The sequence below is a fragment of the Lethenteron reissneri genome, chromosome 50 (assembly GCF_015708825.2).
Source record: "Lethenteron reissneri isolate LAM-NWPU_2019-01 chromosome 50, ASM1570882v1, whole genome shotgun sequence".
Classification (NCBI taxonomy): Eukaryota; Metazoa; Chordata; class Hyperoartia; order Petromyzontiformes; family Petromyzontidae; genus Lethenteron; species Lethenteron reissneri.
In genome coordinates, this window is record NC_083828.1 from 6877081 (window position 1) to 6893432 (window position 16352).

At 57.2% G+C, this 16352-nt stretch overlaps 1 protein-coding gene across 1 annotated transcript in view; it reads left to right on the forward strand.

Moving 5' to 3' along the window:
- C50H1orf43 (chromosome 50 C1orf43 homolog) overlaps positions 1-16352 on the forward strand; it is a 27715-nt gene continuing 11363 nt past the window's right edge. Inside the window, exons 1-3 of the mRNA XM_061572470.1 lie at positions 1-1124; positions 12810-12911; positions 14921-15038. Of these exons, the coding sequence (XP_061428454.1) occupies positions 1038-1124; positions 12810-12911; positions 14921-15038 (307 nt within the window). The 5' untranslated portion in view covers positions 1-1037. The remainder of the gene's footprint in view (positions 1125-12809; positions 12912-14920; positions 15039-16352) is intronic.

Genomic DNA, 16352 nt, shown 5'->3' on the forward strand with positions numbered 1-16352 from the left:
CAGTTTCTTCCTGACGCCCGTGGGAGCCCGAGGGAGACTCACGGAGCCTCACTGAGCTTCACTGAGGGAGACTCACGGAGACTCACGGAGAGAGACTCACTCACGGAGGGAGCCCGAGGGAAACTCACGAAGCCTCACGGAGGGAGCCTCACGGAGGGAGCCTCGGAGGGAGACTCACTCACGGGGGAGACTCACTAACGTGGGAGCCCGAGGGAGACTCACAGAGCCTCAGGGAGGGAGACTCACGGAGGGATACTCACTCACGAGGGAGACTCACGGAGCCTCACGGAGACTCACGAAGCCTCACGGAGGGAGCCTCGGAGGGAGACTCACTCACGTGGGAGCCCGAGGGAGACTCAGGGAGCCTCACGAAGCCTCACGGAGAGAGACTCACGTGGGAGCCCGAGAGAGACTCACGGGAGTCTCACGGAGGGAGACTCACGGAGGGAGACTCACTCACGTGGGAGCCCGAGGGAGACTCACGGAGCCTCACGAAGTCTTACGGAGGGAGACTCACGGAGCCTCACGGAGGGAGACTCACGAAGCCTCACTGAGGGAGACTCACGGAGGGCGACTCACTCACGTGGGAGCCAGAGGGAGACTCACGAAGTCTCACGGAGCCTCACGGAGGGAGACTCACGGAGGGAGACTCACTCACGTGGGAGCCCGAGGGAGACTCACGAAGTCTCACGGAGCCTCACGGAGGGAGACTCACGGAGGGAGACTCACTCACGTGGGAGCCCGAGGGAGACTCACAGAGCCTCAGGGAGGGAGACTCACGGAGGGAGACTCACGGAGAGAGACTCACTCACGTGGGAGCCCGAGGGAGACTCACGAAGTCTCACTGAGCTTCACTGAGGGAGACTCACGGAGACTCACGGAGGGCGACTCACTCACGTGGGAGCCCGAGGGAGACTCACAGAGTGTCAGGGAGGGAGACTCACGGAGGGCGACTCACTCACGGAGGGAGCCCGAGGGAGACTCACGGAGCCTCACGGAGACTCCCGGACGGAGCCTCACGGAGGGAGCCTCTTACCATGGCGGGTAACAGCAGCAGTCAGGAGGGGCAGCGTTTCAGGATCGCCGGGGTGAACGCGGTGCTGGTGATCGCGTACGGAGCCCTGGTGAGTCGCGGGGTGAGCGTCTCGGGGTTGAGCTTGGCCGAGGGTCGAGAGCTCTCAGGGGTTGTAGGGGGAGACGAGAGGCGAGCTTTGGTGAGGGTGAGTTGGTGGAGCTTGAGTGACGGCAGAGGGGTGAGGGTGGGTGAGTATTTTTACCTTGCCTGCGAGTGATGCTCCTGCTGTTGTGGAGTGACTCATGCAGCCAGCTGGTGGCCTTTAGTGTGGTCCCTGATGGCCTTTAGTGTGGCCCCTGGTGGCCTTTAGTGCGGCCCCTGGTGGCCTTTAGTGTGGCCCCTGATGGCCTTTAGTGTGGCCCCTGGTGGCCTTTAGTGTGGCCCCTGGTGGCCTTTAGTGTGGCCCCTGGTGGCCTTTAGTGTGGCCCCTGATGGCCTTTAGTGAGGCCCCTGATGGCCTTTAGTGCGGCCCCTGGTGGCCTTTAGTGAGGCCCCTGATGGCCTTTAGTGCGGCCCCTGATGGCCTTTAGTGCGGCCCCTGATGGCCTTTAGTGAGGCCCCTGATGGCCTTTAGTGCGGCCCCTGGTGGCCTTTAGTGAGGCCCCTGATGGCCTTTAGTGCGGCCCCTGATGGCCTTTAGTGCGGCCCCTGATGGCCTTTAGTGCGGCCCCTGATGGCCTTTAGTGCGGCCCCTGGTGGCCTTTAATGCGGCCCCTGATGGCCTTTAGTGAGGCCCCTGATGGCCTTTAGTGCGGCCCCTGATGGCCTTTAGTGCGGCCCCTGATGGCCTTTAGTGCGGCCCCTGATGGCCTTTAGTGCGGCCCCTGATGGCCTTTAGTGAGGCCCCTGGTGGCCTTTAGTGAGGCCCCTGATGGCCTTTAGTGAGGCCCCTGATGGCCTTTAGTGAGGCCCCTGATGGCCTTTAGTGCGTCCCCTGATGGCCTTTAGTGCGTCCCCTGATGGCCTTTAGTGAGGCCCCTGATGGCCTTTATTGCGGCCCCTGATGGCCTTTAGTGTGGCCCCTGATGGCCTTTAGTGAGGCCCCTGATGGCCTTTAGTGAGGCCCCTGATGGCCTTTAGTGCGGCCCCTGATGGCCTTTAGTGTGGCCCCTGATGGCCTTTATTGCGGCCCTTGATGGCCTTTAGTGTGGCCCTTGATGGCCTTTAGTGTGGCCCCTGATGGCCTTTAGTGAGGCCCCTGATGGCCTTTAGTGAGGCCCCTGATGGCCTTTAGTGAGGCCCCTGATGGCCTTTAGTGCGGCCCCTGGTGGCCTTTAGTGAGGCCCCTGGTGGCCTTTAGTGAGGCCCCTGGTGGCCTTTAGTGAGACCCCTGATGGCCTTTAGTGCGGCCCCTGGTGGCCTTTAGTGCGGCCCCTGGTGGCCTTTAGTGAGGCCCCTGATGGCCTTTAGTGAGGCCCCTGGTGGCCTTTAGTGCGGCCCCTGGTGGCCTTTAGTGAGGCCCCTGGTGGCCTTTAGTGAGGCCCCTGATGGCCTTTAGTGAGGCCCCTGATGGCCTTTAGTGCGGCCCCTGGTGGCCTTTAGTGAGGCCCCTGATGGCCTTTAGTGCGGCCCCTGGTGGCCTTTAGTGCGGCCCCTGGTGGCCTTTAGTGAGGCCCCTGATGGCCTTTAGTGAGGCCCCTGGTGGCCTTTAGTGAGACCCCTGATGGCCTTTAGTGTGGCCCCTGATGGCCTTTAGTGTGGCTCCTGGTGGCCTTTAGTGAGGCCCCTGATGGCCTTTAGTGTGGCCCCTGATGGCCTTTAGTGTGGCCCCTGGTGGCCTTTAGTGTGGCCCCTGGTGGCCTTTAGTGAGGCCCCTGATGGCCTTTAGTGAGGCCCCTGATGGCCTTTAGTGTGGCCCCTGGTGGCCTTTAGTGAGGCCCCTGGTGGCCTTTAGTGAGGCCCCTGATGGCCTTTAGTGAGGCCCCTGATGGCCTTTAGTGAGGCCCCTGATGGCCTTTAGTGAGGCCCCTGGTGGCCTTTAGTGAGACCCCTGATGGCCTTTAGTGTGGCCCCTGATGGCCTTTAGTGTGGCCCCTGATGGCCTTTAGTGAGGCCCCTGATGGCCTTTAGTGTGGCCCCTGATGGCCTTTAGTGAGGCCCCTGATGGCCTTTAGTGAGGCCCCTGATGGCCTTTAGTGTGGCCCCTGATGGCCTTTAGTGAGGCCCCTGATGGCCTTTAGTGAGACCCCTGATGGCCTTTAGTGTCGCCCCTGATGGCCTTTAGTGAGGCCCCTGATGGCCTTTAGTGAGGCCCCTGATGGCCTTTAGTGTGGCCCCTGGTGGCCTTTAGTGAGGCCCCTGATGGCCTTTAGTGAGGCCCCTGATGGCCTTTAGTGAGGCCCCTGATGGCCTTTAGTGTGGCCCTTGATGGCCTTTAGTGAGGCCCCTGGTGGCCTTTAGTGAGGCCCCTGATGGCCTTTAGTGAGGCCCCTGATGGCCTTTAGTGTGGCCCTTGATGGCCTTTAGTGTGGCCCTTGATGGCCTTTAGTGAGGCCCCTGGTGGCCTTTAGTGAGGCCCCTGATGGCCTTTAGTGAGGCCCCTGATGGCCTTTAGTGTGGCCCTTGATGGCCTTTAGTGCGGCCCCTGGTGGCCTTTAGTGCGGCCCTTGATGGCCTTTAGTGCGGCCCCTGATGGCCTTTAGTGTGGCCCTTGATGGCCTTTAGTGCGGCCCTTGATGGCCTTTAGTGCGGCCCCTGATGGCCTTTAGTGAGGCCCCTGATGGCCTTTAGTGAGGCCCCTGATGGCCTTTAGTGCGGCCCTTGATGGCCTTTAGTGCGGCCCCTGATGGCCTTTAGTGCGGCCCTTGATGGCCTTTAGTGCGGCCCTTGATGGCCTCTAGTGCGGCCCTTGATGGCCTTTAGTGCGGCCCTTGATGGCCTTTAGTGAGGCCCCTGATGGCCTTTAGTGAGGCCCCTGATGGCCTTTAGTGCGGCCCTTGATGGCCTTTAGTGAGGCCCCTGGTGGCCTTTAGTGCGGCCCTTGATGGCCTTTAGTGAGGCCCCTGGTGGCCTTTAGTGCGGCCCCCTGGTGGCCTTTAGTGTGGCCCCTGATGGCCTTTAGTGTGGCCCTTGATGGCCTTTAGTGTGGCCCTTGATGGCCTTTAGTGAGGCCCCTGGTGGCCTTTAGTGCGGCCCTTGATGGCCTTTAGTGCGGCCCTTGATGGCCTTTAGTGAGGCCCCTGATGGCCTTTAGTGTGGCCCTTGATGGCCTTTAGTGCGGCCCCTGATGGCCTTTAGTGTGGCCCTTGATGGCCTTTAGTGCGGCCCTTGATGGCCTTTAGTGAGGCCCCTGATGGCCTTTAGTGTGGCCCTTGATGGCCTTTAGTGTGGCCCCTGATGGCCTTTAGTGTGGCCCTTGATGGCCTTTAGTGCGGCCCTTGATGGCCTTTAGTGAGGCCCCTGGTGGCCTTTAGTGCGGCCCCCTGGTGGCCTTTAGTGTGGCCCCTGATGGCCTTTAGTGCGACCCTTGATGGCCTTTAGTGCGGCCCTTGATGGCCTTTAGTGAGGCCCCTGGTGGCCTTTAGTGCGGCCCTTGATGGCCTTTAGTGTGGCCCTTGATGGCCTTTAGTGTGGCCCTTGATGGCCTTTAGTGCGGCCCTTGATGGCCTTTAGTGAGGCACCTGGTGGCCTTTAGTGCGGCCCCTGATGGCCTTTAGTGAGGCACCTGGTGGCCTTTAGTGTGGCCCTTGATGGCCTTTAGTGCGGCCCTTGATGGCCTTTAGTGAGGCACCTGGTGGCCTTTAGTGCGGCCCCTGGTGGCCTTTAGTGCGGCCCCTGATGGCCTTTAGTGTGGCCCTTGATGGCCTTTAGTGCGGCCCTTGATGGCCTTTAGTGAGGTACCTGGTGGCCTTTAGTGCGGCCCTTGATGGCCTTTAGTGTGGCCCTTGATGGCCTTTAGTGCGGCCCTTGATGGCCTTTAGTGAGGCACCTGGTGGCCTTTAGTGAGGCACCTGGTGGCCTTTAGTGCGGCCCCTGATGGCCTTTAGTGCGGCCCCTGATGGCCTTTAGTGCGGCCCCTGGTGGCCTTTAGTGCGGCCCCTGGTGGCCTTTAGTGAGGCCCCTGGTGGCCTTTAGTGAGGCCCCTGGTGGCCTTTAGTGCGGCCCCTGGTGGCCTTTAGTGCGGCCCCTGGTGGCCTTTAGTGCGGCCCCTGATGGCCTTTAGTGTGGCACCTGGTGGCCTTTAGTGCGGCCCCTGGTGGCCTTTAGTGCGGCCCCTGGTGGCCTTTAGTGCGGCCCCTGGTGGCCTTTAGTGCGGCCCTGGTGGCCTTTAGTGCGGTCCTGGTGGTCTTTAGTGCGGTCCTGGTGGCCTTTAGTGCGGCCCTGGTGGCCTTTAGTGCGGCCCTGGTGGTCTTTAGTGCGGTCCTGGTGGCCTTTAGTGCGGCCCTGGTGGCCTTTAGTGCGGCCCTGGTGGTCTTTAGTGCGGCCCCTGGTGGTCTTTAGTGCGGCCCTGGTGGTCTTTAGTGCGGCCCTGGTGGCCTTTACTGCGGCCCTGGTGGTCTTTAGTGCGGTCCTGGTGGCCTTTAGTGCGGCCCTGGTGGCCTTTAGTGCGGCCCCTGATGGCCTTTAGTGCGACCCCTGATGGCCTTTAGTGAGGCCCCTGATGGCCTTTAGTGAGACCCTGGTGGTCTTTAGTGCGGCCCCTGATGGCCTTTAGTGAGGCCCCTGATGGCCTTTAGTGCGGCCCTGGTGGTCTTTAGTGCGACCCCTGATGGCCTTTAGTGCGACCCCTGATTGCCTTTAGTGAGGCCCCTGATGGCCTTTAGTGAGACCCCTGGTGACCTTTAGTGCGGCCCCTGGTGGCCTTTAGTGCGACCCCTGGTGGCCTTTAGTGAGGCCCCTGATGGCCTTTAGTGAGGCCCCTAATGGCCTTTAGTGCGACCCCTGGTGGCCTTTAGTGCGGCCCCTGGTGGCCTTTAGTGCGGCCCCTGATGGCCTTTAGTGCGACCCCTGGTGGCCTTTAGTGCGGCCCCTGGTGGCCTTTAGTGCGGCCCCTGATGGCCTTTAGTGGGACCCCTGGTGGCCTTTAGTGCGACCCCTGATGGCCTTTAGTGAGACCCCTGGTGACCTTTAGTGCGGCCCCTGGTGGCCTTTAGTGAGGCCCCTGATGGCCTTTAGTGAGGCCCCTGATGGCCTTTAGTGCGGCCCCTGGTGGCCTTTAGTGCGGCCCCTGATGGCCTTTAGTGAGGCCCCTGATGGCCTTTAGTGTGACCCCTGGTGGCCTTTAGTGAGTCCCCTGATGGCCTTTAGTGAGGCCCCTGATGGCCTTTAGTGAGGCCCCTGATGGCCTTTAGTGTGACCCCTGGTGGCCTTTAGTGAGGCCCCTGATGGCCTTTAGTGAGGCCCCTGGTGGCCTTTAGTGTGACCCCTGGTGGCCTTTAGTGAGGCCCCTGATGGTCTTTAGTGAGGCCCCTGGTGGCCTTTAGTGCGGCCCCTGATGGCCTTTAGTGAGGCCCCTGATGGCCTTTAGTGAGACCCCTGATGGCCTTTAGTGCGACCCCTGGTGGCCTTTAGTGCGGCCCCTGATGGCCTTTAGTGAGGCCCCTGGTGGCCTTTAGTGAGGCCCCTGGTGGCCTTTAGTGAGACCCCTGATGGCCTTTAGTGTGACCCCTGGTGGCCTTTAGTGAGGCCCCTGGTGGCCTTTAGTGCGGCCCCTGGTGGCCTTTAGTGAGGCCCCTGATGGCCTTTAGTGTGACCCCTGGTGGCCTTTAGTGAGGCCCCTGATGGCCTTTAGTGAGGCCCCTGATGGCCTTTAGTGTGACCCCTGGTGGCCTTTAGTGAGGCCCCTGATGGCCTTTAGTGTGGCCCTTGATGGCCTTTAGTGTGGCCCTTGATGGCCTTTAGTGAGGCCCCTGGTGGCCTTTAGTGAGGCCCCTGATGGCCTTTAGTGAGGCCCCTGATGGCCTTTAGTGTGGCCCTTGATGGCCTTTAGTGCGGCCCCTGGTGGCCTTTAGTGCGGCCCTTGATGGCCTTTAGTGCGGCCCCTGATGGCCTTTAGTGTGGCCCTTGATGGCCTTTAGTGCGGCCCTTGATGGCCTTTAGTGCGGCCCCTGATGGCCTTTAGTGAGGCCCCTGATGGCCTTTAGTGAGGCCCCTGATGGCCTTTAGTGCGGCCCTTGATGGCCTTTAGTGCGGCCCCTGATGGCCTTTAGTGCGGCCCTTGATGGCCTTTAGTGCGGCCCTTGATGGCCTCTAGTGCGGCCCTTGATGGCCTTTAGTGCGGCCCTTGATGGCCTTTAGTGAGGCCCCTGATGGCCTTTAGTGAGGCCCCTGATGGCCTTTAGTGCGGCCCTTGATGGCCTTTAGTGAGGCCCCTGGTGGCCTTTAGTGCGGCCCTTGATGGCCTTTAGTGAGGCCCCTGGTGGCCTTTAGTGCGGCCCCCTGGTGGCCTTTAGTGTGGCCCCTGATGGCCTTTAGTGTGGCCCTTGATGGCCTTTAGTGTGGCCCTTGATGGCCTTTAGTGAGGCCCCTGGTGGCCTTTAGTGCGGCCCTTGATGGCCTTTAGTGCGGCCCTTGATGGCCTTTAGTGAGGCCCCTGATGGCCTTTAGTGTGGCCCTTGATGGCCTTTAGTGCGGCCCCTGATGGCCTTTAGTGTGGCCCTTGATGGCCTTTAGTGCGGCCCTTGATGGCCTTTAGTGAGGCCCCTGATGGCCTTTAGTGTGGCCCTTGATGGCCTTTAGTGTGGCCCCTGATGGCCTTTAGTGTGGCCCTTGATGGCCTTTAGTGCGGCCCTTGATGGCCTTTAGTGAGGCCCCTGGTGGCCTTTAGTGCGGCCCCCTGGTGGCCTTTAGTGTGGCCCCTGATGGCCTTTAGTGCGACCCTTGATGGCCTTTAGTGCGGCCCTTGATGGCCTTTAGTGAGGCCCCTGGTGGCCTTTAGTGCGGCCCTTGATGGCCTTTAGTGTGGCCCTTGATGGCCTTTAGTGTGGCCCTTGATGGCCTTTAGTGCGGCCCTTGATGGCCTTTAGTGAGGCACCTGGTGGCCTTTAGTGCGGCCCCTGATGGCCTTTAGTGAGGCACCTGGTGGCCTTTAGTGTGGCCCTTGATGGCCTTTAGTGCGGCCCTTGATGGCCTTTAGTGAGGCACCTGGTGGCCTTTAGTGCGGCCCCTGGTGGCCTTTAGTGCGGCCCCTGATGGCCTTTAGTGTGGCCCTTGATGGCCTTTAGTGCGGCCCTTGATGGCCTTTAGTGAGGTACCTGGTGGCCTTTAGTGCGGCCCTTGATGGCCTTTAGTGTGGCCCTTGATGGCCTTTAGTGCGGCCCTTGATGGCCTTTAGTGAGGCACCTGGTGGCCTTTAGTGAGGCACCTGGTGGCCTTTAGTGCGGCCCCTGATGGCCTTTAGTGCGGCCCCTGATGGCCTTTAGTGCGGCCCCTGGTGGCCTTTAGTGCGGCCCCTGGTGGCCTTTAGTGAGGCCCCTGGTGGCCTTTAGTGAGGCCCCTGGTGGCCTTTAGTGCGGCCCCTGGTGGCCTTTAGTGCGGCCCCTGGTGGCCTTTAGTGCGGCCCCTGATGGCCTTTAGTGTGGCACCTGGTGGCCTTTAGTGCGGCCCCTGGTGGCCTTTAGTGCGGCCCCTGGTGGCCTTTAGTGCGGCCCCTGGTGGCCTTTAGTGCGGCCCCTGGTGGCCTTTAGTGCGGCCCTGGTGGCCTTTAGTGCGGTCCTGGTGGTCTTTAGTGCGGTCCTGGTGGCCTTTAGTGCGGCCCTGGTGGCCTTTAGTGCGGCCCTGGTGGTCTTTAGTGCCGTCCTGGTGGCCTTTAGTGCGGCCCTGGTGGCCTTTAGTGCGGCCCTGGTGGTCTTAGTGCGGCCCCTGGTGGTCTTTAGTGCGGCCCTGGTGGTCTTTAGTGCGGCCCTGGTGGCCTTTAGTGCGGCCCTGGTGGTCTTTAGTGCGGTCCTGGTGGCCTTTAGTGCGGCCCTGGTGGCCTTTAGTGCGGCCCCTGATGGCCTTTAGTGCGACCCCTGATGGCCTTTAGTGAGGCCCCTGATGGCCTTTAGTGAGACCCTGGTGGTCTTTAGTGCGGCCCCTGATGGCCTTTAGTGAGGCCCCTGATGGCCTTTAGTGCGGCCCTGGTGGTCTTTAGTGCGACCCCTGATGGCCTTTAGTGCGACCCCTGATTGCCTTTAGTGAGGCCCCTGATGGCCTTTAGTGAGACCCCTGGTGACCTTTAGTGCGGCCCCTGGTGGCCTTTAGTGCGACCCCTGGTGGCCTTTAGTGAGGCCCCTGATGGCCTTTAGTGAGGCCCCTGATGGCCTTTAGTGCGACCCCTGGTGGCCTTTAGTGCAGCCCCTGGTGGCCTTTAGTGCGGCCCCTGATGGCCTTTAGTGCGACCCCTGGTGGCCTTTAGTGCGGCCCCTGGTGGCCTTTAGTGCGGCCCCTGATGGCCTTTAGTGGGACCCCTGGTGGCCTTTAGTGCGACCCCTGATGGCCTTTAGTGAGACCCCTGGTGACCTTTAGTGCGGCCCCTGGTGGCCTTTAGTGAGGCCCCTGATGGCCTTTAGTGAGGCCCCTGATGGCCTTTAGTGCGGCCCCTGGTGGCCTTTAGTGCGGCCCCTGATGGCCTTTAGTGAGGCCCCTGATGGCCTTTAGTGTGACCCCTGGTGGCCTTTAGTGAGTCCCCTGATGGCCTTTAGTGAGGCCCCTGATGGCCTTTAGTGAGGCCCCTGATGGCCTTTAGTGTGACCCCTGGTGGCCTTTAGTGAGGCCCCTGATGGCCTTTAGTGAGGCCCCTGGTGGCCTTTAGTGTGACCCCTGGTGGCCTTTAGTGAGGCCCCTGATGGTCTTTAGTGAGGCCCCTGGTGGCCTTTAGTGCGGCCCCTGATGGCCTTTAGTGAGGCCCCTGATGGCCTTTAGTGAGACCCCTGATGGCCTTTAGTGTGACCCCTGGTGGCCTTTAGTGCGGCCCCTGATGGCCTTTAGTGAGGCCCCTGGTGGCCTTTAGTGAGGCCCCTGGTGGCCTTTAGTGAGACCCCTGATGGCCTTTAGTGTGACCCCTGGTGGCCTTTAGTGAGGCCCCTGGTGGCCTTTAGTGCGGCCCCTGGTGGCCTTTAGTGAGGCCCCTGATGGCCTTTAGTGTGACCCCTGGTGGCTGTTAGTGAGGCCCCTGATGGCCTTTAGTGAGGCCCCTGATGGCCTTTAGTGTGACCCCTGGTGGCCTTTAGTGAGGCCCCTGGTGGCCTTTAGTGCGGCCCCTGATGGCCTTTAGTGTGGCCCCTGGTGGCCTTTAGTGAGGCCCCTGGTGGCCTTTAGTGCGGCCCCTGGTGGCCTTTAGTGAGGCCCCTGATGGCCTTTAGTGCGGCCCCTGGTGGCCTTTAGTGAGGCCCCTGGTGGCCTTTAGTGTGGCCCCTGGTGGCCTTTAGTGAGACCCCTGGTGGCCTTTAGTGAGGCCCCTGGTGGCCTTTAGTGAGACCCCTGGTGGCCTTTAGTGAGGCCCCTGATGGCCTTTAGTGAGGCCCCTGATGGCCTTTAGTGAGGCCCCTGATGGCCTTTAGTGAGGCCCCTGATGGCCTTTAGTGAGGCCCCTGATGGCCTTTAGTGAGGCCCCTGGTGGCCTTTAGTGAGGCACCTGATGGTCTTTAGTGAGGCCCCTGGTGGCCTTTAGTGTGGCCCCTGGTGGCCTTTAGTGAGGCCCCTGATGGTCTTTAGTGAGGCCCCTGGTGGCCTTTAGTGTGGCCCCTGATGGTCTTTAGTGAGGCACCTGGTGGTCTTTAGTGAGGCCCCTGGTGGCCTTTAGTGAGGCCCCTGATGGTCTTTAGTGAGGCCCCTGGTGGCCTTTAGTGTGGCACCTGATGGTCTTTAGTGAGGCACCTGATGGTCTTTAGTGAGGCCCCTGGTGGCCTTTAGTGTGGCCCCTGGTGGCCTTTAGTGAGGCCCCTGATGGTCTTTAGTGAGGCCCCTGGTGGCCTTTAGTGTGGCCCCTGATGGCCTTTAGTGCGGCCCCTGGTGGCCTTTAGTGCGGCCCCTGGTGGCCTTTAGTGCGGCCCCTGGTGGCCTTTATTGCGGCCCCTGGTGGCCTTTAGTGCGGCCCCTGGTGGCCTTTAGTGCGGCCCCTGGTGGCCTTTAGTGAGGCCCCTGGTGGCCTTTAGTGCGGCCCCTGGTGGCCTTTAGTGAGGCCCCTGATGGTCTTTAGTGAGGCCCCTGGTGGCCTTTAGTGTGGCCCCTGGTGGTCTTTAGTGAGGCACCTGGTGGCCTTTAGTGAGGCCCCTGATGGTCTTTAGTGAGGCCCCTGGTGGCCTTTAGTGCGGCCCCTGGTGGCCTTTAGTGCGGCCCCTGGTGGCCTTTATTGCGGCCCCTGGTGGCCTTTAGTGCGGCCCCTGGTGGCCTTTAGTGCGGCCCCTGGTGGCCTTTAGTGCGGCCCCTGATGGCCTTTAGTGCGGCCCCTGATGGCCTTTAGTGCGGCCCCTGGTGGCCTTTAGTGCGGCCCCTGGTGGCCTTTAGTGCGGCCCCTGGTGGCCTTTATTGCGGCCCCTGGTGGCCTTTAGTGCGGCCCCTGGTGGCCTTTAGTGCGGCCCCTGGTGGCCTTTAGTGAGGCCCCTGGTGGCCTTTAGTGCGGCCCCTGGTGGCCTTTAGTGCGGCCCTTGGTGGCCTTTAGTGTGGCCCCTGGTGGCCTTTAGTGCGGCCCCTGGTGGCCTTTAGTGCGGCCCTTGGTGGCCTTTAGTGCGGCCCCTGGTGGCCTTTAGTGCGGCCCCTGGTGGCCTTTAGTGCGGCCCCTGGTGGCCTTTAGTGCGGCCCCTGGTGGCCTTTAGTGCGGCCCCTGGTGGCCTTTAGTGCGGCCCCTGGTGGCCTTTAGTGCGGCACCTGGTGGCCTTTAGTGCGGCCCCTGGTGGCCTTTAGTGCGGCCCCTGGTGGCCTTTAGTGCGGCCCCTGGTGGCCTTTAGTGCGGCCCCTGGTGGCCTTTAGTGCGGCCCCTGGTGGCCTTTAGTGCGGCCCCTGGTGGCCTTTAGTGCGGCCCCTGGTGGCCTTTATTGCGGCCCCAGACGATACACAACGTGTGACGTTAACGCCCATCACAGTGCTGCTGTCAAACCCACAATGGTTTCAAATGTGTGGTGGGGCCCTCACGCTGATGATGTCTTCATTTTTCTATGGTTCGTTCGGTAAAGTCACGTAGATGGAAAATAAAATATAAATAATAAAAATGAAAAATTATAATACAAATATGTTTTATGTTTTATCTACGTGACTTTACCGAAAGAACCATAGAATATTAATTCCTGCAGTCACGAAAATTTTAAGTCAATGTATTAATTATCGGCGAAAGCGGTATCCCTTGTGAAAATTAGTTTCAATTCGGAAGCTTGTGTTGCCTCCGAAACGTCGTGATTTTATTTAGTTGTTTTTTCATTCATTTATTTATTTTTACTGACGTGACTTTACCGAAAAAACCAAAGAGTTATTAGTTTCAAGTTTCATTTATTTGACATAGCCCTGTGAGCCATGCGGCTCTTAAGTCAGGTCCAACCGTAACAAACAAAATATGAACGAAGAACATCTTAAAGCGACGACGCGCAACAGAAACTTCCTGGGATAAACCAGCAAATCTTAAAAAAAAAAAACGCTGTGCAAAAATCCCAGTGAAAGTTAGTGAAGAGCGACCTCTAAGAGGGTTTCTCCAGCGGTGTGAGCCAAGTACTACGAAGGGCTTGCACCCTTTACCCGCTGCTCAGGTACACGTGTGTGTGCGCACAAAAAGACCACGTCGAATGCGACGGCTGAGCCGTCTTTGTCTCTCTTCCTGTGGCCTCAGGTCTTCGTGCTGCTCTTCATCTTCGCCAAGCGGCAGATCATGCGCTTCACCATGCGAAGTCACAGAGGCCCCCATGTGGCCGTTGGTCACAACGCACCCAAGGTAAGAGAGGGACATTCTAAACGTACAGAGGTATCTTTGTATATTCTTAGGTTTTTTCGGTAAAGTCACGTAGGTAAAAAATTTAAATTAATAAAAGTAAAATAAAAATAAATAAAAATCACGACGTTTCGGAGGCAACACAAGCTTCCGTCTTCAGGTGTTGCCTCCGAAACGTCGTGATTTGATTTTATTTATTTTATTAATTTACATTTTTACCTACGTGACTTTACCGAAAAAATCTATAAATATGAATCCTTGCAGTCACGAAAGCTTCAAATCTAGTATCTTTCTATTTTCAGCGCACGATGTGCGGACATTTTTTTTGTGGAAATAAATATTTGGAAGCGCCTAACCCTAATGTGTGACTAAGAGTAATTTGCGAAATTTCGCTTTGAGGCTTCATTTAAATTCGCGATTTTAGGCGCCGCGGTAGCGATAATGTTAACTCCCTCGCCTGGCATACAGGAGGTCGTGGGTTTTATCCCTGCCCTGACGGCTGTATATTTGGACTTTGAGTGTCTCTTTCCCCGTGGTCGCGTGGATTTTTCTCCGGTTTTTCCCTCCACATTTAGAATCAACGTTCGTTTAAGAGTATTTGACTGCTATACATTTCCGCGCGATAAGCCACTTTGTTGAGCTATCATTTGTGATAGCCAGATCGCTTCTGGAAAAGAACTATATAGCGCCGTGGGCCTTACCTGATAAAATAAAAATAATTGAATTCTAGATTTGAAGCTTTCGTGACTGCAAGGATTCATACTCTTAGGTTTTTTCGGTGAAGTCACGTAGGAATTTTTTAAATTAAAATTAATAGAAGTAATAATATAAATAAAATAATAAATCACGACGTTTCGGAGGCAACACAAGTCTCCGTCATCAGGTAGTACCGTCACAGCAAAATGTACTGTATCATGATACATCATCTAGCTGTGACGGTTCCACCTGATGACGGAGACTTGTGTCACCATGACCTCCGTGTGATCCGCGCCGAATGGTAGCCTTCCTGGTGACCTCTCAACGCATTCGTCAATAACACTGGCCTTAAAAGTAAAAAATATATAACAGGTAATATTTTGGCCCTTATTCATGTGAGCCCATTGATGCGTAATGAAGATGTGACATTGCCCTTAGCGTCGGCTATTCAATATTTGTTTCCTTTTAAGGACACACAGCGTTGTTGACGGATGTCTTGAGTGTTTTGTTATTTCTACTTGTGCACCACTGCCAGCACCAAATAGTTTGTTTAATTTTCTAGACCTCTGGAGCTCTGGCTGTAAGAGCGTGGTGTTTGTGTGTGTGTCCATGTGCGTTTCTACAGGGGAGTGGCAGTGTAGTGGTTAGTGCACCGTGTTACGAACCCAGCGTCCTGAATTAGATTCCCGCTCGCGACCAATATCTAAACCAGTCCTGGGCCTCCCCTAGCTGGACTCGGTCTTAAACGAGTACTTGGTGCGGGGATGAAAACGGAGGCCGGTCGTGGTGCTGGCCACCCACCCACTGCCCTCGTGTGCTGTGCCGGCCTTCATTGGTACTACTACTCGCTAACAGCACTTGCCCCACCAACAGTGTATGTATGTTGAACTTCTTTCGCACCATATGAAGCCAACCGTGCCAATCGGAGGTGCGGGGGAAGGACAACAAACTAAACACAAAAAAGCGGTTCGAAAGAAATACGTTTTCAATCTTCATTTAAAAGCACATCGCTCCAATGGCTTCCTAATATCGGAAGGAAGGGCGTTCCAAACGGCTGCAGAAGCACATCCGGAGCGCGCGATGCAGTGACCATCTTTGTTCGATGGTTAGCCAAAAGCCGCTGCGAGGATGACCGGAGTTCGCGTGATGGTTTATTCTCCTCGACGAGATCGGCGTGGTATTGTGGTTCATTTGTGGCGAGCGATCGGTAATGAGTGCAACCTTGTAATGTATTCGTTCAGAAACCGGAAGGGCCAATGCAGTGTGGTAATCACTATGCGGTGGGGGTGGGGATCTTTGTCTCTGTGCGTCTCCAGGATCTCAGGGAGGAGATCGAGAGGCGGCTGAGTCGTATCCAGGAGCTTTCGTGGGCTCCCAAATTCCTGACGGAGTCCGACCCTCGCCTCCAGCAGCTGCAGGAGCTCGGGCCAAATTGTGCGTAAGCTTCCCTTGCGGCGCATTCCCACAGCCGGATGTAGCAGAGGTCGCAACCGGGTACCCGATACCCGTACCCTACCCGATACCCGGCTACCCGTACCCGGCCGGGTACGGGGGTACGGGTACCCGTTTGCGACCCTGGTGCGGCCGGGTACGGGTAGACCGTGAGTCACTGGTGAGTAACCGTTTGTCACTCATTTCCCAACGTCTTGTCTCTTCTCACAATTCAAGTTCCTAGAATCAACCTACCCGCGCCTGCAACATTGCTTCATCCCAGAGGTCGCAATCAGGTACCTGATACCCGTACCCTACCCGTACCCGGCCGGGTACGGGTAGGGTACGGGTACGGCCGGGTACGGGTACCCGTTTGCGACCCTGGTGCGGCCGGGTATGGGTACGGGTAAGGAATCAAAACCCGTTTGCAACCTCTGGGATGTAGTGCCCACAAGAACAATACAGACGTTGTCTTTCCGACAGACCTGTTCTTCACCTGAGGACGGCTGCTGCTTGCGTTGTGGCCGAAACGTCGTGAGAATTGTATTTTATTATGTTTTATTATTTTATTATTTCCCTTCTACGTGACTTTACCGAAAGAACCAAGAAGAAGAAGAACAATACTGTACGTGGGTACGTGTGTTGAACTTATTTCGCACCGTACGTAGCCAAGCGTGCTAATAGGAGGTGCGGGGGAAGGATGACAAACTAAACGCAAAAAGCAGTTCTAAAGAAACGAGTTTTCAATCTAATCTGATCTCTAAAGTGTACAGGAACCAGAACCGCCTTAATTTAGAGCGTGATAAACTGGGATCAATCGATTGATTGAGCGCGCATTCACGCCAACTCTGCAAAATCGATCAAAAATATCCGTTGCCAGACTCTTCATCCCATGAACAAAACCCTACAAATGAGACGAGGGAGGGAAATAATATTGCGGACGCTAGGTACCTCACTGCAGGAAGCACCTTGTTGATCTCTTCAAGTTAAACTAAATCTCCTTTGCAGACGTAAGGAAAAGGGAACACTTTCCTCTTCTTCATACGCGAGATTTTATTTGTTGGAAAAAAAATTCATTTAAAGGAAAAGTTTACCTATCTTACTGTGCACCCAGACAGATGGTGTTGAAGCACTGGATTTAAATTGCAAAAATTCTCTCCTCGAAGATCAGTTGGATCTAACGGTGTTGTAAATAATAGCTTGATTGGATACTGGAACAGTGTCCCAGATAACATGATGAGAATCATTGACAATCATCAATGTTTGAATTTGTTTAAATTTTAATTCTCCTTCAGAGTATATTTGTTACTTGTGCAT